The sequence below is a fragment of the Vidua macroura genome, chromosome 3 (assembly GCF_024509145.1).
Source record: "Vidua macroura isolate BioBank_ID:100142 chromosome 3, ASM2450914v1, whole genome shotgun sequence".
Classification (NCBI taxonomy): Eukaryota; Metazoa; Chordata; class Aves; order Passeriformes; family Viduidae; genus Vidua; species Vidua macroura.
The window spans coordinates 38,670,383-38,691,119 of NC_071573.1; the positions used below are offsets into that span (position 1 = coordinate 38,670,383).

The 20,737-nt window shown below is 45.3% G+C and overlaps 1 protein-coding gene across 6 annotated transcripts in view; it reads right to left on the reverse strand.

Annotated features, from left to right (window-relative positions):
• SPTBN1 (spectrin beta, non-erythrocytic 1) overlaps window positions 1-20,737 on the reverse strand; it is a 117,831-nt gene that overhangs the window by 12,928 nt on the left and 84,166 nt on the right. For all 6 annotated transcript variants that reach the window (XM_053972596.1, XM_053972595.1, XM_053972597.1 and 3 more), the window contains 15 exons: window positions 19,663-20,533; window positions 19,393-19,527; window positions 18,050-18,806; window positions 17,634-17,836; window positions 12,808-12,898; window positions 8,910-9,056; window positions 7,308-7,571; window positions 6,786-7,010; window positions 6,552-6,641; window positions 6,032-6,310; window positions 4,765-4,895; window positions 3,278-3,482; window positions 2,794-3,168; window positions 821-1,065; window positions 332-470 (listed from right to left, as the gene is read on the reverse strand). In XM_053972596.1, the coding sequence (XP_053828571.1) occupies window positions 332-470; window positions 821-1,065; window positions 2,794-3,168; window positions 3,278-3,482; window positions 4,765-4,895; window positions 6,032-6,310; window positions 6,552-6,641; window positions 6,786-7,010; window positions 7,308-7,571; window positions 8,910-9,056; window positions 12,808-12,898; window positions 17,634-17,836; window positions 18,050-18,806; window positions 19,393-19,527; window positions 19,663-20,533 (4,157 nt within the window). The remainder of the gene's footprint in view (window positions 1-331; window positions 471-820; window positions 1,066-2,793; window positions 3,169-3,277; window positions 3,483-4,764; window positions 4,896-6,031; window positions 6,311-6,551; window positions 6,642-6,785; window positions 7,011-7,307; window positions 7,572-8,909; window positions 9,057-12,807; window positions 12,899-17,633; window positions 17,837-18,049; window positions 18,807-19,392; window positions 19,528-19,662; window positions 20,534-20,737) is intronic.

Sequence of the window (20,737 nt, forward strand, 5' to 3'; positions counted from 1 at the left end):
TCCCCTGCAGGAAGTTCAGGCTGTCTCACAGCTGCCTCTGCCCTTGCTCAAAGAAGACATCTTTCCATCCTAGAGCCATTCTCTGCAGAATGGAATGCAGCAACTTCTTTGCATTTTCTGGGCTGAAAATGACACTTTAAATCTCAATGTCACCTCTGTTACCCACCATGAATTGCCAGAGTGAAGTTATACCCTGATTTCCCAACAGCACATAAGTGCACTAGTCCCTAAGGTGACACTTGTCATTATTCCTCTGTGGGTGACACAGGGCAGGTTTCTCCCTTGTAAGGAACCCCCAGGAGCCCATGGCTGTATGCAGGGAGCACAGTACCTCCTCAGATGCATAGTGTTTCCTGGCCAGCAGAGACTTGCCAAGCTCAATGCACGTAGTGAAGCTGTCATTTCGGGCATCAATTTCTGCTTTGATCCCCTGGTGATTGTTCATGAGGAGTTCCACAGATGAAACATCCCTAAAATTACCAGAAACACAGATTTTGGATTCAACAGCTGCTACATTTTTAAAATTGACCCACAACTCCATAATGAAAAAATTGATTCCTAGATTGTCTTCGTGGTTCAGGAAGCCTTTCCCAAGGAACAGCACCATTCTGGCCTGAATCAGAGATCAAATAACCCCAGTGTGAGACCAAATCTCTCTCGGCACAATTTTCCATGGCAATTAATCCAGCAGCCATCCACATGAGCAAGTTGCGGCAGCAGCAGGCTCTGAAAGCCACTCTCAGTGATACTGAGCCCTACAGATGTTCCTCAGGTGACCTGCAGCCTTATCTTTGGATGGAGAAGGGATGTCTTGCATTACCTTGGCTTTTCCTGGGCTTCTATCTGCCGGATAACGTCTTCCATCCAGAGCATGAGATCCCGAACCATGCTGAAGAAGCGGAATTTGTCTCCTGTGTCCACCAGCCTCACCCTGCGGCCCTCACAGGCATCCAGCAGTGCCTTCCATGCCTCTAGGACCTCATTTTCCCTCTTCTGGATGTCATCGGCCTTGTCCCCAGCGTAGGCAGCCTGGAGGCGTGCTGCATCCTCCTGCAGCTGTCGAACCTGCAGCAGTTTGGGAGAGACAAAGCCATCAGTGGGTTTGTGACTTCTGAGTCACAAATACAGAGACACTTACCTGCTAATTCATCACTTGAGGGGCTTTCTAAAGTCACAGCAAATGGATTTGGTCTGTTCACACTAGAAAAGTCTGTGCTGTTAGTAAGCCAGTATTATCCCTCTGAGAACACTGTAGGGTCAAGGGACCCCCAAAATAGCAAAGATTTGCCACTGCCTGAACCCACTGCAAGACACAGTGCCAAAATCAAGTGTCTTACATTTCAGGGCAAACGGGGACCATTTTCATCTCAAATTTCCTTCCTCTCATATAAGGGACCTGGGAAGGGACCTCTCATAAAAGCACCTGGGAACTCCGTATCCAAACCACTATTGCAGCTGACAGAGGTTATTTTTCAAAAACGTAGATAATGACTTCAAAGAGAAGAAAACGTGGAAATGTTAAGAACCTTCTGCTATTAGAAATCTTTTCCTTTCAAACACTGCCTTGGGATGGCAAATGCTAATTCCTGACTGTTTTCCATATTTTGCAAGCCAGGAAACATTCCATTAGCTTTTGTCTAATAATTATTTTTTTTTATCATCAAATCAAACAGCCTTCTATCTACAGGCACAGACCATGCCTCTCTCAAAATTATTCACTCAGTGCTCTGGCTGTTTCACTCAGAAATTATCCTAAGTGCCTTCCCCACAGCTCTGTGCTGTGATTACATACTCCTTCACTTAGGTCCTAATTATAATTACCTTTTTGAGAGACTGGGATTGATGTTTTGTGAATGTCTCCCATTTTCTGTATAAAATCTACAGCTTTTGAAAGTAAAACACCTGGAAAATCAAATGCTTGCTCTATATTCCTTTGTTTTAGTGTAAATTGCAACATAAAAAAATTGGCTGGCAGCTGGGCCATAAAAGCTTCTTCCTGACCTACTGGGATAAATACAGTCAGTTGTAATTCCTCCACTTCTTAAGAAACTTGTTCTCTTCCCAAATTCTCCTTGTGACAGCGGAATGTTGTATTTTTGATTTAGAATCCCCCCTGTGCTGTATGAGCAGCTGCCACCTTCTACTTGGCACACCTTAGCTTCAAAAGATTTAGAATTAGATCAAGTTTGGATAGTTTTAAAAATCTTAGTCTGAACTGTGGATTTTAGATCTCTTTTGCTCTTAAGAAGCACCAAGAAAGGCCATATTTAATTCAGAATGCCCAGGTTCATAACCAAGACAGAAAGCCTCTCTGTAGGTCTTTGCCTCTCAGAAAAGAAAAATGAAAAGTGCTTAGCACAAAGGGTTTGACTGGGGATTTTTGGTGTTTTTTAAAACAAAAAAACTTAAACTGACCAACTAAAATAAAACCAAACCTCAAAAAGCCAACCAGGCTTATACATTCCTTCATATTTTGTACTTTAAATCAATACAGAAGCTCTCTGCCTTTCTCATTTCTTGTTCAACCAAGGGCAGGAAACGGAATAACATCCAACAACTGCCAACTTGTTCAGAAGCCCGTGTACTTACAGACTGCTGCTTTAGATAATCAACTGAATGCAATGACTGAGCAGCAGACAGACAGATAAGAAAAGGATGCAGGTGAGGTTATTCCCACAGCACTACACGTGAGAAGCAGCTGGCAGCACTCTGTCTCACAGCCATGGAGGGGCCAAGGGCAGCAGCAAACTCTGCAGCTCAGGTTCCCATACCAACAGTTCACCTGCCACACACCTGGGTGCCCAGGGCCTGGATATCATGCTCAAATGTCGTGTGCATTCTCTGTAGTGTTTCCACTGTGTTTTGGTCTCTACCAAGCTCCTCAGGCAGTTTCTTATGTTTGTCTTGGATACGTCCTAAGATCTCCTTGGCATCATGGTAAAATTTGTGCAGTTCATAAGAGGCTGCAAGGATTTGTGTTCTTGTGTCAATGAGCTCCAGGAGATCCGCCCAGGCCTCATTGAGTCCATCCTTCCACTCAGCGATCGTGGCAGCGTCTGAGTGGCCGGAGTTGATGAGTTCATCAGCCATGTGGTTGACAGTATCCACCCGCTCCTGCCCGATGTTCCCGGTGTCCCGGGCGAATTCCCGGAACCGCTCCTGCAGCATCTGGAAGGCACAGAAAGAGCCTCATGCAGCACTGTGGCTACAGAGAAACCTGAGTGAGCCAAGCCAGCCCCTGTGAGCAGCACCCAGTGGGGCCCCTCCAAGGACTCACCGTGACGTGTTCGTAGTCCTGGCCCAGCTCATGGGACCCTGCCACCACCTCCCTCTCGGCAATCCACTGCTCCAGGTCATCCACCTCGCGGTTGAGCTGGAACAGCCGGTGCCTCTCGTCCAGCTTGCCCCTCCTCTCTTCAGCAAGGTCCTTCAGGCCCGCATAGAGCTTGTCCACCTTGGACTGGCGCATGCTGATACGCTCGCTGGAAAACCAAACGGCACAGAGTTTGCATTGCCTTTGCAAGCAAAACCAAATGGGGAAGACTGCAAGGAATAAAAGTCACTCGAGGTATTTAACCCACAGAACGCACGTCTGCTGCAGGCAGGAATTTGACTCGGACATGCTGGACCAATCCTCTGCTAGCAGAGGTGACAGTGATAGCTGGGAAGCTTGTCTGTCCTGCACTGTAAACCCCTGGCTTTAGAGAGGGGAGCTGGAACCTAGCTCTCCATTTGTCTGGACACAGATCACACCAGAGTCTTCTCCCAAAGCAGGATCTGAGCTGCTGAGGCAGGGAGCAGCTCCTTTTCAGTTAAACTCTGCTTCAGAGTTCAGCAGCACTCATGGGTTTCTTACCCTTTAAAGCTCAGCATTTGCACAAGGGATGAATATTTCTACTTGCTGTATCTTCTGCCTCTATTTTGTCTGAGCCATACAGTGCTGTCGAAGTGCCTTCCATCTGCCTTGTAAAGCTGATGATATTATTCCAATACTCAGACAGCTCAGCCAGGAAGTCTGTTCTCATCAGAAGCAATCATGACCACAAGAGAGTGCTTTAGAGTTAAATAACAACCTTCCACGGGAGGCAGAGTGTGTCTGGTCTAGGCCAGTGACACCTTCCAGTCTGTGCAGGCTGAGCAGTTAAATACATTAGCTCAGAGTGGAATCAGCTTTGCAGCAGAAGCCAGTGGAGAATTCTGTCTGCTGAGCTGCAGCTCTTACTGCAAAATGGTTCTTAAGCTTCCTGAGTTCTCCCTCAGGGAAAGCCATTTATGAAAAGTGAGATAAATTTACCAAAAGTAAGATGTTAATGTGCCCATGTTTAAAGCATCTGATTCCAGGCTCTGATTCTGCTGGAATCTCAAAGAGAAGAGGCAGATCCTGGGGAGCTCTGCAGAAGGGTTAATGACAGTGACCTTCTCTGCTGGACATTAAAGTTGGTTGGAAGAGCAGATCTGGACCATGGCCTGAGGACTGCTCTGCCTCCATGATGTTCAGCAGTGCTTGCAAGACCTGACACTGCAGCCTACACAGGGGACAGGTATTCCAGGTCCAGAACCACCAGAAATCAGCAGCTGCTGATTTCTCTGGCCAAGTCAGGGTGGTCCAACAGATACCTTGAATTGAGTGAGGCTAAATTCCTCTTCCTCTGTATGAGCCCCTGAGCTACTTACTCTCTGTGGTGGCCTTTGTGTGTCACAACCACCCAAAGGGACTGAATTGCTAAAAGAACTCATGATCCAATTAAAAATGGAAGTTTATACCTTTCTGGGTGATTATCTGCCACCAAAGTTCTGCTGGTCTTTGAAAGCTGGTGCACAGTTTCAGCATAATCTTCTACAGCTTGTTCCAAAATCTGGTGTTTCTTCAGCATGGACACTGCACTCTGTTCATCCTGTAAGGGTGACAGAAAATGACAGGAAGAATTATAAGGAGCTGCTCCCAAGTACAGCTTGAAGACAAGTCCTTCTGCCAATGGTGTAGAACAGTTGATGTCACAGCAAATGGTACCCCCAGAAAGCAAAATAATGAGTGAAAGAGATAATGCATCAACCTCTCCGGGGTGCAGAACAAAATTACATCAGCTGGGCATTGAGTATGTTGAGTTTCCTCTTCTATGTGGAAGAAGAAACTCTGTGTTTCCACAGAGTGTGGAAACTATGTGTTTCCACAACACTGGTGCAGGGCTCAGAAACATGGAACAGATTAAGACACACCACTTGTCAGGCATCTCAACAACAGAATGGGGCAAAGAAAAGAAATCCTACACAGTCCATGCCAATGGGTTCTCCACCAAAGTGTCTGGAGAAGTTCCAATCAAAACTTTTTATGCACTGTTATAGCTAAGAAAGCCAGCCTCCTACTCTCAGCGTTAACTGATATTGTCAATAAATCCCTTTCAATGCAATATTTTGCATAGTGAGCTATTAGCAATAGATAAAAAAGAAAACAGGCCATTTTTAGCTGGAGACTGAACACCTGTGGAATGTGTTCTTCTGATACAAAGCTGAGCTTTATTTTACCAGGGCAGGAAACATCGTGCATTTATGTCAATAACAAACAAGCTCCAGCACTAACACCTCCTTGGAAAACTGAAGTTTGCGCTCTCTGTGGTATGGTGTGAAGCTGGGAGTCAAAGCTGATGGTTACTGGGAGTCAAGGCTGGTCACAGTGGTAGCAGCTGACTGACCACCAGGCCCCATTTTACAGCCAGGTGCATTGTACTGTCATTCAAAACTAACAGAAAATTGGACCTAACTAGACCACACTGGCAATCCTGTCCTTGCAGTGAAGGCAGGCACAGAGTTGCCCTGTGCAGTGCGAGGATGCTTCCCTGGTTCCATACAGCACAGTCTATCCTGCACACTATCAAAGATGTCAGAACAGGTAGAAGCCATGATCACTTGAGGCTTCACCAGGAAGTTACATTTGTTTATGTTACCATTCCATAGCGCCACACCAAATTATGTCACCTGCCTCCCTCCAGCAAAGAAATTAAGGTCAAAGTAGTGTCACTGTGGAGCTGCTCACCTTGGCTTTCTCTTCTGACATCATGTAGAGCTCCTGCTCACTCATCCAGGCCTCAGCCTCGGCTGCATCAAAGTAATACTGCTGAGCTCTGTGAGACTCCTCCAGACGCTTGTGGCGCTTCTCTGTCTCCTCGATGAGGAGGTTCCACAGCTGCTTCAAGTCTGCAAGTCTCTGCTGAATGACTTCAGCATTGGGGCTGCTCTCTGTGATAATGTTCTGACTCCTCTCAAAAATGTCATCGATACGAGGCTGGTGACCCTGGATTTCTTTCTGAAGGGTCTACATGGGAGAAAATTGACTGATGAGACAATGCGCAAATGAAAAGAAAATACAAGTCAGGGTTCTTAACTCCAGAGGGTCAGCAAAACACACACCATCAGATCATGTGGACAACTTGGAGCTGTGTCACCACCTGTGGTCATGCCACAGCACCCACTGTTTTACCCCAAACATTTCCTTCCCGAATTAGTCAGCACTAAGGAGAAACAGCAGGTATGGAGCTCTAACAGCACCTACTTACCTGATTTTTCTTTATTAGTAGCTGCACAGTCTGGAGGTTGTGTCCATGATCAGTAGATGTAGCTATGGGCATCCTCTCTCCGACCCACAACTGAAAGAGAGAGTACACATGATTTCAAGCAACCCCAGATACACTTGGGACAGCAGAAAGAGGCTGACACACTCAAGCTGCAAAAAGCAGCAGTATTCCAACATTTTCCTACTGGCTGGGGAATGGGATTTCTTTGATACTCACAATTTCATCTTCCACATCCCGGTTGAACTGGTGGATCTCTTTGGAGGCCAGCAGGTTGGCCTTTCTCTCATTCAAAGGCTCCAGCAGCTCCAAGAATTTCTTTTCTACAGTAAGGCGTTTGCCATCAACTTCATCTGTGCTCTTGCCCTCTTGGCTCAAAGCCCTTGCCTGGCTTTGCAGCTCCTCTATCTCCTTCTTACGGACATCCATTTGATTCTCCAGCATCTAAACAGAAACATGGCAAAAAGGTCCTGTAAACCAGGATGAAAGCTATTCATACAATTAGGGCACATAAACAGCTTCCTCAGAAGGGAGAACACATGCTGGTCACTGAGGATTTACCATGTTAATAACAATTGTCTGATTTGTTGCTAGATGAATTTCTTGTTCTTCTTAAAGATACATGAAAGAATAGGAAGAAAGAAAAGCAGTTCTTTCTTTTCTAAACTGAAAGCCTGCCCTGCCCATTCCTTTTAGTGCAGGTATCTGCTGCCTGCTCGCTGCACCCCATGCTCTGTTTACCTGCTGCTTCTTCAACAGGATGTTGACACTGGTGAGATCTTTTCCGTAGTCATCTGACTGGATTTGGCTCTCCAAACCATTCAGCCACTTATCCAGGTCTGCACAGCTCTGGGTAAAAAGCTCTGCCTTGTTTGCATCAAAGAGACGCTGAGCCTTGGTCTGGGTGGTGGATTCAAGCTCGTCCCACATTTGGTGGAGACCTGTCAGCTTCTCCTTCACCACGGCCTCAGTCTCTGGTTTCTCTGCAATGAGCTGCATTCCCTCCTGCAACAAAGAGCAACCAAATGGTACCTCCTGGGAGCACTCACAGCCCATTAGGGCAATTATCCTGATTAATAAGCACTCAGGATTTCTCATCTGCTGGCAGTATCAACCACTCATTTTCTATCTCCAGTTATCCAGTGACTCCTTCCAGAACATCAGCTCTCAGGTCCCTGTGCTGCCTTGAAGAGGGATTTTTAGCAATGGGAAGGTCAAGCAATGCCTCCTTTCTCTTCTCCATTGCATGTGTTCCCCAAAGAGAGCTCCTGGGGCCATGGCTCAGGCAGTATGGAGCAGGGAGCTAGAACTGCACACACTGTGTTTCCTGAGGCCCCAGCTCCTGGGGGCCACATCACCAGAGAACCATGAACACACAGTATAATGCTGGGAGAGTTTGGGAAACATTGTCTTTTTTCTAATTATCTCTATCTGTTCAGCTGGGTGCAGATGGGAATGCTCCCCCCAACCCAGCACATTCCATATGAATGTTAATCCAGGGACTGTCACAACTCTGTACACAACCCTGGTCCTTTGCTGCAATCTGATTTTTCAGAGGCAAAGGATGTATTAGCATCACTAAAAAGGAACTTCCAGTACCAAGAGCAGCCTTCTAATTACACCATTAAAGGGTATTGCTATTTGTAGATCACAGAAAAGCCTCTAATGGGATATGGAGTGCCAAAGTGGGAGAGGAAATGAGCAATTAAGCTACCTTACACTGAACAGAAACCCACTGTCAGAGCTAAAGAGGAGACTCCTCAGTGCTCCAGAGCTGCACAGGAGAAATGGAGGGGAAAAGTACAGCTCATCATAGCATATTAAGGCTTCAAATAACTTGATACAGAGCTGTGAATCTTAATTAATCACAAAACTGGATGTTCTTTACCTCATGCCCTAATTTTGCATGGGCAAAGGCAGCTTGGTTATAGTTCTGAATGAATGAAAGCCAGCTTAGCAGCGCAGAAGAATAAACTCAGCTGTTCTCTATTTTCTGTTATTTCCCAGGAAGTGCTTCTACTTTATTGGCTCAAATCCCAACACTTGCCCCACTTACCCTGTGGGTATGAAATTTAGGCTATGCCTTCCTTCTGGCAGATAGGAAAGACTAGACAAAACTAAACTGGCACTGTAGCCAATGTCTGAGTGAATGTCTTGGATAAAAGACTTTTAACATCAATGAAGAATAAAATGGGGTGGATGGAGACAGAATGCACCAGAAGTCTCCTTTAGCCTCAGCTGTGGGGTAATTTAAGAACCAGTTCTGCAGAGGAACAGATCCCATCTCTGTGCACAGCCACCCTGGACAAAGATAAGGGCATTTTTTGGATGTTCTTCACCTACCTTTTCAATCTTCTCCAGCCACTCTTTGTTGGATGCAAGCTCTGCCATGAATGCCTGATGCTTCAGCCATTTGCTGTGTAGGTTCCTCGCCTCATCATAGGACATATCCTGGGCTGTGAGCATCTTCTCATTGATCCAGAGGGAGAGCTGGAAAAGAAAATACATGGAGGTGTGAGGAAACACACAATTGTGAAATAATGCAAAATGCCTCCAGATCAAGGATAAAGAGATGCCTCTACAGAAGAGTTGTGTGAGATTCATGGATTGTTCTTACTCAGGGATTTACTCAGGGCTCAGTCAAGGATACGCCTCTTTAACAGTTCAATTCTAACAATATATAAATAACCCTTGATTCCAATAGAAAGGATTCACCTCTATGATAAGCAGAATTAAACACACAGATCCCACCCAATTCAACAGCAAGAGAAACAGGGACACATGTACTACTTATTGGTCAGATGGTTTTGTGGAGGTTGTTAGAGATGTTTTTGCACCATTAATTCACAGCATATTTGTACCTCTTCCTCTCAGTCTTTTCTCTGTATAGGTTTACATAAGTAATTTGTTTATTTATCCAATCTCTGGGAGTGTTTTGGCACTGGAGACTTTCCTTTTCCCATTATATAAAATCCAAGACTGTTTTCTGTCTGATTTTCAGCAAGTACAAAGGCACTGGGGACAATTTCCATATCACCACTAGAGAAAACTCTTTAAGAGAGAATTGATTTGCCAAGTGCAAATGGAATGTGAAAATGATCCTAGCGGCCAACATCGTATTTCTTCCCAGGGTGAGTCTGACTGCTTCATCTATCCCTGAGGTGTGGATAAAAACCACATTCACAGGAACGTTTACAGAATTTGAAAAGGTTCATTTTCTGCATATTTAGAGCGGAAAATGTCAAAACAAATCTCAGCTTGGTTTCTAGAACAGCATTTGGGTGAGCAAGCAGCCCAAAAAGGAGAGGAACACAGCCTCTGCTGTGTGCTCAGGACACAGGGCAACAAATTCCATTTATCACTCATGAGCCTCTTTTCAACTGTCCCTTAAAATTTCAATTGTCCCTTAAATGCACTTCTCCCCAAAAATGGAAAACTTATCAGAGCAATCAGAGAAACTCCTCATTGGATTTTCCCATCAAGTCTGAACAGAAAAATGCTCATGTTAGTGAAGAGCTCTGTAGGTAGAAGGTTGCATTAGAACAGGCTACTGTGCTGCTGAACAGTCAAAGTCTACATGGAAATTAAGATATAACCCAGAATTAGTGATTTTACTCTTGCTTTTCTGGGGAGGAGACAGCTGCTCTGCTCTGCAAATTGCACTGCTTGGCTTTCACTGTTTGCTTTTACTCCACAGCCACAGCATTAGGGCTTCTGGCGATTTAAAAGTGCTTCCCAAGGAGAGGCTGGATGATTCCTGTTACCAGCTGGAGGAAGGCAAGGGACAACACAGCCAGGTTCACAGCCAGGGCCTGTTGGGATAAACCCCTCAGAGCACAGAAATGCAGATAAAGTATTTAAGGGCTCACTGCTAAAATCTGGGGCTTGCAACCACTATAGGCACTAAAAATCAGTACCTTGAGTGTGAAAGTAGATTTTCAGAAAATAATACAGCTCCCTAAATTGCCTCAAAATCACACTTGGAGTATTTATTTCTCCAGAAGTTGTTAAGGCCAGGAGAGGATGAGGCTTCCTCCCATCCTTTGCACCTGTACACAAGACCCTGTTCCTGCTCTTGGCTGCCACTCCGCAGTGCCAACCTGGCAGGCAGGAAGGGAAATGCAAAGACAAATCCTTGTGAGCCTGGGGCAGCAGCAAGGCAAGGGGAAAGGGCTCCAAGTACCGCTGCACTTCCAGACTGTGCCAAGAGCCAAGCTGCCAGCCCATCTGCGGGGAGGCTCACATGGCAAATCCTGCCAGCACACTCTGGGAGAGAAACTTCAGAGTGCAGAGTCTTGCAAAGAGCTTTCACCATGTCCCTGGAGAAATGAGTCCAGACAGTGCTGGGACTTCCAAGCACTCAGAGGGAAGGTCAGCTGTAAACTCCTCCCTCGAAGGTGAGCTGAGAAAGAGCAGGAAGTCAAAGAAAACTAAATGGCAACATTTATCACATCTCCTCCAGTCAGGATTTTCTTCTCTCACTGTTTCATTCACTCGGCAAATTTATTTTACACATTCATATTGATGAGTGCAAGAAACAGTTGGAAAAGCAGCACCCCAGGACTAACCTGTGACCGTGTTTCTGACTCCTCAGAACAACAAAATCCTCTGTTTTCCCTCACCTGTGATCCCAGAGTGGGGTTTATCACTGCTGGGCTGATGTGAGGAGCATTATCCTACTGCTCTGGAGTGCCACCTACGCTCCTCCCCAGCTCTGCAGGAAGGAGCGAGGGGCAGGAGGCCACACTCTTAAACACCTAAGTGAGGGGTGACAGTGACAATGTGGCTGCCCTGGAAATGGAATGGAAGGGCTGCAGAAAACACTCTGCCTTTTCCTCAGGTTACACACAGATGGGAAACTGTCCCTAAGGCAGCTGCAGGCAGGAAGGCCAGAGGATCATTGCCGGGTGAAATGGGGACTAGCTCAAAGCTGTTCCCTAACAATTCCCAGCTTCACAGGCAGTGCTAAGGAAAAAAACAAGGGGGGAGGTGCTCCCTTGGCTCCCTTCCACCTCACAGGACAGTGCTGCTTCATCACAAACCCTCCAGTCCAACAGAGGTGTCAGCAGGCCCCACACTGACGTAAATTTTAAGTTTTCTCAGGAAACAGCCTTTCAATTATCACCAAAGTTAATGTCCTCTCAAAGAGAATTGGAGAAATCCCTGACATTTGGGTAATTGTAAGCTGGCCTTTGAATTGTGCAGTCGAGACATCCATGTTTTAGTGGCTGGAGAGAAACAAGGGAGAGGAAAGTCATTCAGGCAGCCAACACTAGAGCTTTTATGATTTCATTTTTCTTCCAGTGATATAGGGGGAATAACCAGATCCTAGGGAATACACCCCCACTGACACTGAGGCCAGGAGAACCCTGAGAGCCAGGGGATCTTTGTACCAGAGCTGTCACAGAGGAAGGAAGAAGCTGCTGCTAATAACAGCAGATTTTTTGCTAATCTGTCATGTTTTAACTACCAAGGAAGGAGCAATTGAAGGCAAGCTCATGGACAGCTTATGCAATGTTAGGAAACAGATTGAATCCAGGCAACCAAGCAGCAAATATTACTTCCCCAGTTTCTGATCCAAACCTCACAGGCAAAGCTCTTTATTATCTGCCAGTACTCCATGAAATAACCTGAAAATTACTTGATTAATTCCTTGTGCTAGGAACAAGAGTATTCTAAACTTTAAAATGTTGTCTTCAGTGTAAACAGTCCATGTAAGTGATTAGAAAATCTGGAAAGAATTTCTTTTTTCAAATGTTATAATACTTAACAATTTTAAACACATGTAAACTATCAGGTAAATCACACATAAATGACACAGCTTAATCTTGCTCCTTTTTTATTCTTAACCTCCTATTCTTCTGACTAATGTTTGCTAGAAATCACTTGAAATCCCCTGCATCAGGCCACATACATCTGTACAATTGTAGACAAAACTCTTAGTAAGTACACTGCTAATCCCACTATATTCCACATGGTTATAATTTATATCACAGCAGAAAATCTTCACTGCTTTTGACAGTTTTCTATGTCTTTAGCATATATGACAAAAGAAAATCTGATTCATGAGAAAAGAAAAAACATTATTTTTTGCGTGGTATGGTCATGGGGTTTTTCTATGTTTAGTCCACACTAAATACTACTGGATGAGTGAGCATTCCAACCCTCATAAAATATTGAGTAAGAATGCTCTTCTGCAGGATGCAGCTTTCAACAATAAAAGTGAAAGGGCATGATTTACCTCTTGGCAATCCTGAAGAAACTTTTGGAGATCCCTGTTATCTTTCAGTCTCATCAAAAGTTCACTGGCTGCTTCACGGTTCTTCCTATGTCTGGTCAGAAAAAAACAATAGAGAAAGGAAATTAAATAGGCATTTAATGAAAACTGTCACTGTTGATTTCTGGAGCTTCTTTTGACTACAGGTGCTGGCAAGTTTGTGGTGTGTGTCCTTTGCTGCTTTTCAAAGGACATTTTGGAGGGTGTTATTTAATGGGCTCACTGAAATTCTGCATCTCCTTGTTTTTTGTGACCCGTTAAATACACAGAGAACATTCTGAAGTCAGCAGGGTTTCACAACTTGCTATGGACAGAATTTGGCTCACTCATTTTAAGCCTACAGGAGAGTTCAGGCTGTTTGCCAAAATACATAAGAAAACTGCAAATTGCACAGCAAGATGACGTTGTGTGGCCCTTGCAGGGTGCACCTGCTGGAATGCTCTTTGTAAAACACCTTCAGTACCTCCTTGTCTCACACAAGCTGAGCTGGGCCACAGAACCTTCCCAAGGCTGTGTTTAACCACATGCAGCACCCCTGTGTGGTTCTGCACACAGAAGCTTTATGAACTTGGAACATATTTTTCAGAGTGTTTAAGAGCAGCCAGAAGAGAAGGAAAGGTTAATCCAGAAGCCCTAGTTTGATTAATCACTGTTTGCCCCTTGAAGCATGAGTCACGCTGGCAGTCCTAAAGGCTGTGGTGGGTCCTTCAAATGGAATGGGGCTGATTCCCAGGGTACCTCTGGGCATGTTTTTAAAAATGCTTAATTTGGAATAGTTATCCCCGTCCTTCCATACTTTCATTATTTATGAGGCAATTTACAAGGAAGATACAGAGTAAAGAATACAATTTTTATTTACTGCTCATTGTGCTAGGCTTATTCCTATTGCACTGTATGGGGGTTTAAAGTGAAATATTGCTGTCGTTTGTAATAAGATAAATATGGATTGAGAGTTGGAAATTATTTTAAAGGGTGGCAATTTATAAGATGAGCTCAGCACATGCTGGCAAAAGCTAAATAAATCCATGTTAGTGGAGATCTCCATAGACTCATGATACTCCAGAAGACCATAAATCACATGTTGATGGCAACTGGATTATGACACCACTTTTCCTGATCTGCAGTATGTTACCACAGCAAGCTCTCTGGCACCAATTTAGTGACTTCAGAAACACAAGGAATACTTGAAATACATTTTCTATAAAAGCAAAAAAGGTCTGTAAGCAGAGGAATAGGAGAAAACCCTTTAGAGGGCTACAATTCATTTCTTTGGCCTCAACAGTTGCCTTCAATCAAGCAGGCAAGCAGCATCTCTATAGGTATAGTCAAGAAAATTATTTATAGATTGCATGGCAAGGAAGACACGTGGAACCATCAAAGCAACAGCCTGGCATCCAAGCCCAGGAGAGGATGAAGTTTTGACAGAGGGAACACAAAGGAAAAGACACATAACTGTGCCTTAGGAAAAACCTCTCTAATGAGGCAAACATCTCTGGGTTTGATTCCATTCTTTCTTGACTGGCTTTTATATGCCTGGGCAAGCACACTGCATTACTCAGGTCGTTAAAATGAAGCATAGAATTGCTTGGGTGATTTTATCAGGCTGATTTCAGAGATTTAAGGCTAGATTATATTACAGACTCATGTATTCTGGAGAGGACACGAACTGTGAAGTTTAAAGGAGAACTTTCAAGGCACTTGAATATTTTTAAGATAAGTACAGAAGTTCTTATGTTGAAAAAAATCCAAATTTTAAAAAGCTAATAAAAATATCTCCCATGGAGTGTTGGAAATACTGACTAGAAGGTCTTCGAAGGAAACCATGCAGGGATATCAAACAGATGATGCCATAGCATAACAAATACAATTTTTGGTGCTTAGAGCTATGTAACTGTACAAGGTTGTTTTGTTCAAGATGACCAGGAGTGAGACTGGACAATGAGTTTTCTCTGAAGAACAGGGCTGAACCATAACAAAGTAGAAGCATTTTGAGGATGGGTACTGCTGGAACAGACAGGAATTCCTGTGTTTTCATCACTGACTTTTTAACAGGAATAAAGGATTTTAAGAAGTTATTTAGTCTGTTCTCCTGCTCCAGACTAGCTGTACCTAAATATAAATAACTCCTTGTTCAGATATTCCTAAATTCTTTTAAAGAATTCACACTTAAGATTGTCAATGATTGCTTCTTACTAATTTGCCAAAACAGTTTGTGGAAGAATGGTTTGCTCTGCAGACTCCAGTTATTTAGAATGGCTTTGAATTCTGTATCACACATAGGACTTACACTATAAGTGTAAGATCTGCTCAGCACAAGGAGGTGTCTCACACAAATTAATCCAGAATTTGCCTGGCGTCCCCAAGTTGACTCCCAGAGGCCCCTGAGAATGCTGACAGTGCTGAAAACTGACAAAACCACTTGTGGTTTAACTGTAAGCCTGTGGGTTTCAAAGCCTGTGCAGAAATAATAAATCTTACACATGGTGTGAATGCAGCTGACTGCTAGGAATCCTGAGATACATGAAAGGCAGTTTTAGCTTCTTTCATTGCTCCAGCAAACAAGGCACTCTCCCTTCTGAATGGGCAAGAACAAAACTTACTTCTGTTCTCTGTTGAGCAGAAAGTTGCACAAATACAAAAGTTGATGTAAAACAGGCTCAGATCACAACATGTGCCAGATCTGCCACTGTCTTTAGACTAAATCTCCCTTGCAGAATCAGAGGCCATGAGCAGGCACATGGAGAGGGGCACTCTTCCAACACTCTCCCAAGAGAAAATGGAGGAGAAAATGCTTCAGAGCAGCAGAAGTCACCCAAGCAGGGAAAGCTGCACAGGGAGATCAGCTTCTTTCCCAGCTGGAAAAGCTAGTTGGTGACAGCTTGATGCAAACCTACCTTCCCCTACTCTTACTCCATGTCCTTATGCTCATTCATTTGTGCTTGTGAACTGCACTAAAAGGTTGTGCTGAAGTGTTTCTTTCATATTGCACTTTCATCCCCCTTGTGCCATCCCTATTGAGATTGGAATTATCCCAGGGCAGGGCCTGTCTGCTGCACCAGGGCCAGTGGGGTCTCCTCAGGAACAGCTCAAAAGCACCACTGCAAACCCACTCTGAACAATACCAGAAACTACAAAGAGCTCCCAATGGGAAGTATGGAGCCACTGCACATATTTGTGCTTGTTTGTTTTGGTCCTTTGTTAGACATCCAGGTGGAGCTCAGCTGGGAGAGCCACGTTTTGTGAAAGCAAAGAGGCTTCCTTTGCTACCCCTCCCAGTGCACGCAGCCCCAAGGCTTTGTTCTGGAGGCTTATCAGCCCCCCAGACTTGGGGAGCAATCGCACAGATTTCCTGGATAGCAGCACACCGGATGGTTTTTGCAGCGCTCGGCATAAATAGCTTTGGAATTGAGGAAATGCTCAGTTCCAGTAGGAGCTCCAGCACATGTCCCCTGGGCAGGACAGCAGGAACAATGGGGCACAGAGGTGCAGCTGCACTGGGGTGACAGCCACCAGAGCCTCTGCAGAGCACACAGGACATGGGCTGAAGCTGTCTCCCACTCAAGCCACTTCAGACAGGGCTGCAAGATGCCATTTGCTATGATATCCTTGAATGCTTTCTTTTAATTCCAAAAGCTGCAGAAAGAGAATACCTGACCAGAAGGCCGGGATCAAACTCTCCTGCTTTCCTAAGTGGATGGGAAAACTTGTTGTCCCCTTGATTTTTTTCATGTAATATCCTCTTCCTGGCCTTTGCAGATCCTCTCTGGGATCTAGAGCCGAGAGGGTGAGACAGAGAGAATGGAAACATGGGGTAGCCTGAGGATTCAGCTGTCAGAGGCCCTCAGCAAGCTCTGGGAACAGGAAGAGCTACCTTTCCTGAAGCCGTGATGCGTGGCTAAAGTGGGTGCACACACAGTGGGACATCTCTGCCCAAACAGGAAAGGTACAACATTTTCTGAACTACTTCAGTTCAGTTTCTCCTTGCAGATGAAGACACCAGGAGAACCTAAGCTTACCAGCTGTGGGGGGATGGAAGTCTGATGGGAGGGTCATCAGTGAACTTTCACAGCTCACTGCTGTGTTCTGACACTTACAGTGCCTTGAAAGATTCCACTGTCATCCAAAACAAAAGCAGAAAGAACAGCAGCCATCAAAACTGAACATTTGGGTTTCAAAGAAAAAGAAGCTTTTAATGTTTTATAGCACCCGTGCCACAGCCAGAGACAAAAAGCAAAGGACTTGTTCTGGGATGAAAGACACACTTGTACCAGTGCTTCCTAATCTGATCTCAGTGGGGCCAGACAAGCTGGAAGAGGCGATCAAAGTCGAGTGGGTGGGGTGGATGTAATGCCAATTACACCCTTGAAGAGCCACATTCCTTCTCCAGAGGAAGGACAGGAATAAGTTATTGTAATTACACCAGCTCGGGGGCAACAGAGGAAACTGAGACTTGTGGAACCAGACACAGCCAACTGCTACAGCTCCCACCAGAGCATCAAGTCTGCTCATACTCCAAGAACTATACGGCAACACTCAAACAACCAAATTCTGGGTAGGGAGCTCATTAACTACCAAGCCTCTAGAAAGTGGGAAAGGTATTGTTTAACTGAGATTAGCCTGGCGCATTATTGAAACATGACAGTTCCTATTTTTCCACGAGACAAAGAAAACAGTCTGGAACAGACATTTTCTAAGCTGTTACTTTGCCTTTGAATCCTGGTAAAAGGGCATCTCTCAGAGAACAGAATTAAAGGAGGAACAGCTACATTGTACCATCATTCTGCACTTACCTGTCATCAATAGAGTCCACTTTCTCCTGGATTTTATCAGAGTTAATGTTCCCATCACTAACGAGCCTCCTGCCCGTCTCCACAACTGCATTGATCTTTTCTTCATTGGCATCCATGGTGGTCATGAAATCCTCCTGCTTTTTAATAGCAGCTTCTGCTCCTTCCAAGGTGGTTGGCATCTCCGTGTGCGCCAGAACATACTCCTGGGATTAAAGAAACCAGAGAGAAAATTGTTACACTCAGGCTATGCTGGTGCTCCAACAACAGACACCTCACAAGAACTGTTTGAAGTAAAATGCAGTTAGAAAAGGGCAATTTGTCTGATTGTGGCTCTCCCACCAATAGACTTTGTCTGTTAATTGCTTGCAGTACACAGTGCCAACAGAAATGAAGTCAGGTATATCTTGACCACTTGCCTGGTTATTAAGGAAAGCTTCTGCCTGCTTGGTATCTCTGAGAAACAGCTGGTAGGCATGAGACTGGGAAAGGAGATTTTGCCTGTTCTCCCACATTTTGTGAAGCTCATTCCATCCGGTGTCCAAAGCCTGTAGGCGCTGGCGTAGGAACATGTACTGAGCATCAGTTTGCCCTTGTGTCACCATCTCTCCCATGTCCCTCATCTTCTGATAATCTTCCTCGTAGTTGTTGATTTCATTCTTGATATTCTCATGCTGAGTGAGTAGCTTCTCAGCCTCTGTCAGGGTGTTGGGCATATCTTCGGAGGCAATTGCAGTCTGTGTTCTGGAGAGCCAGGACTGGAAGTCATCCAGATCTCTCAGGAACTGCTGCAGCTTGCTGGCCTCTCCCAGGGACTCTTCCCGGTTCTTCAGCGTGGTCTTCATTTCTTCCCACACATCACTGATCTCTGCAAGCCGTGAAAGAATTGCTTGTGCCTGGTCAGGATGCTCCGATTCTAGTTTCTCTGCCTCCTTTTGCAGGTCACTGAGCTTGGCTTCGATGGCCACCAGGTCCCGTTCCATGCCCGTCAGCTTCCTCTGCAAGGCCATCACTCCAGCCAGGTCGTTACCCAGGTCTTGTGTGGATTCAATCACTTTAGTCTTTTCCCTGATCCAGGATTTGGTTTCATTACATTCAAGATGGTAGTTCTGGATACTCAGAGCAGAGAGCAGAGCATCCTTCTTCCTGTCTACCAGTTCTCTGAACTGGCTCCACCTGAAATGTGTGAGGAGAGGAGAGCAGAGAAATTGAGATTTGTGGGAAAAGAATGTGGCAGCATTGCTGAGTGAGCAGCTGCTCTCAGCAGCTTGGTAAACCCAGCTACTCAGGGTTTCCTTAGTCCTTCCCACACCATCAGTATTTCTAGCAAAGCAATCATTAACCCAGATATGGTGTGTATTAGAATGTGACAAGTATCAGGACACCGAGTATAATTTTTACTCAAGTGAAAAATTGGCAGTCACACCAATTTTTCACACTCCCTTGGTTTATTCTGAAGCTAAAAAATGCGGGAGTTTACACAAAACTATATTTATTTCTTTTTTATCATAGTAATTATTACAGCCAATTTCCAGCTCTCAAATCAAGGTGCTGACACACTCAGGGCCTGATTAAGTCAAAAGCAAAACTCCACCTGATAATCAAGTATTTGAAAGGCACAACTCTTTCCTTTTGAAGCCTTAAGGATACTTCAGGTAACAGCATCAGAATATCTTAAAAAAGCCTACTTAAGACAAACAAATGACCCCACCATACTTGTTCCAGCTGGTGTGATGTTCCTGAGCACGAGGCTTTCACTTACCTTGTGTTGAGTTTATCTTGCTGTGCTTTGATCTTCTCCCCGGGGTGGCCACTATGCATCAGCTGCCTGGCAATCTGGTTCACCACGGCCACACGGGATGCCTGGTTGTTCATTTCTGGCTCCAAGCTTTCAAACCTGAAGTGGGCGAAAACAAACACAAGATCCCCCAGACATTAGAGAATCTGAGCCATTAGACAACCTGAGAAAGGTAGCTGGGGTAAAACACTTCCACCCAGTATTTCCCAAACTTCCTGGTAAAGCCATTCTCACCTGTGCTGGATCACTTCTAGGTCCTCCAGCTTCTCTGGAATCTGCATATTATTCAGCCACTTCTCCTTTTCATCGATCCAAAGCTCGCAAGCATCTGCCTCACTGAACATCTTATAGAGAGCGAGGGTATCCTGCAGGGCCTGTTTACGCAGCCGGGTCAGCTCAGCAACCTCTTTGTATCTCTCCTCGATTCCAGACAACCTGCCTTGCACATCTGGAGACTCCGCATGCTCCTGTGGCAGAGCCTTGGCCTGCTCATGAAGAGAGTCGATGGTCGGCCGGTAGCTCGCAATCTCTTCAGCCACATCTTTGTGCTTCTTGACCAAGGACTGCGTGGAATATTCATCATGGCCAACATCATTACTGGAGACAATCTTGAGGATGTCCAACATCCATGCATCAATGTCATCAGCATCAGCCTGGAACTGGTGAAGGAGAGAGGCTTCCTCTAGCCGCTTCTTCCTAATGGCAGATAACTGCTCCAGGTTAGCCCACTGCTCCCGGATATCCTTAATTCTTTCTCTGATCTTCTCAGACCCAAAATGCTCTTCCGCAATCATGTCTTCACCTTCTTTTATCGCCTGCTGAAAGTGGCCGCTGCGGCCACTCATCTCATCCTCAAACGCCTTGTGTTTACTCAAGAGTCGGACAACACTGGTTAGGTCCTTCCCATAGTCATCAGATGACAGGATCTGCTCCTTCTCCCTGATCCAGCCCTCCTCTTCAGCCATTTCCCAGAAGAATTTCCAGAGGCGCCGGGACTCCTCGAGGCGTGCACGGCGCTCGGCTGCGAGCTGGCAGAGCTCCTGGTAGCAGAACTCCATGTGAGCCACGCGGTCCCTGATCACCTGCGGGTCACAGGGCTTGTAACCTGCTTGGACAGAGAATGTGTGTTACCACCCGGGCTCACTCACTCCCATCCCCACAGCTGGGGTACATGCAGAGCTCTGAATTCCTGCGTGTACCAGCTACAAGGTTTACATTAAAGAATCCATAGTTAGTCTAAGGAAAGTGAGTGGGAAGTGTTCAAGCTCCACCACATAGTAACACAGATCAGAAGATACTATTCTTTCCA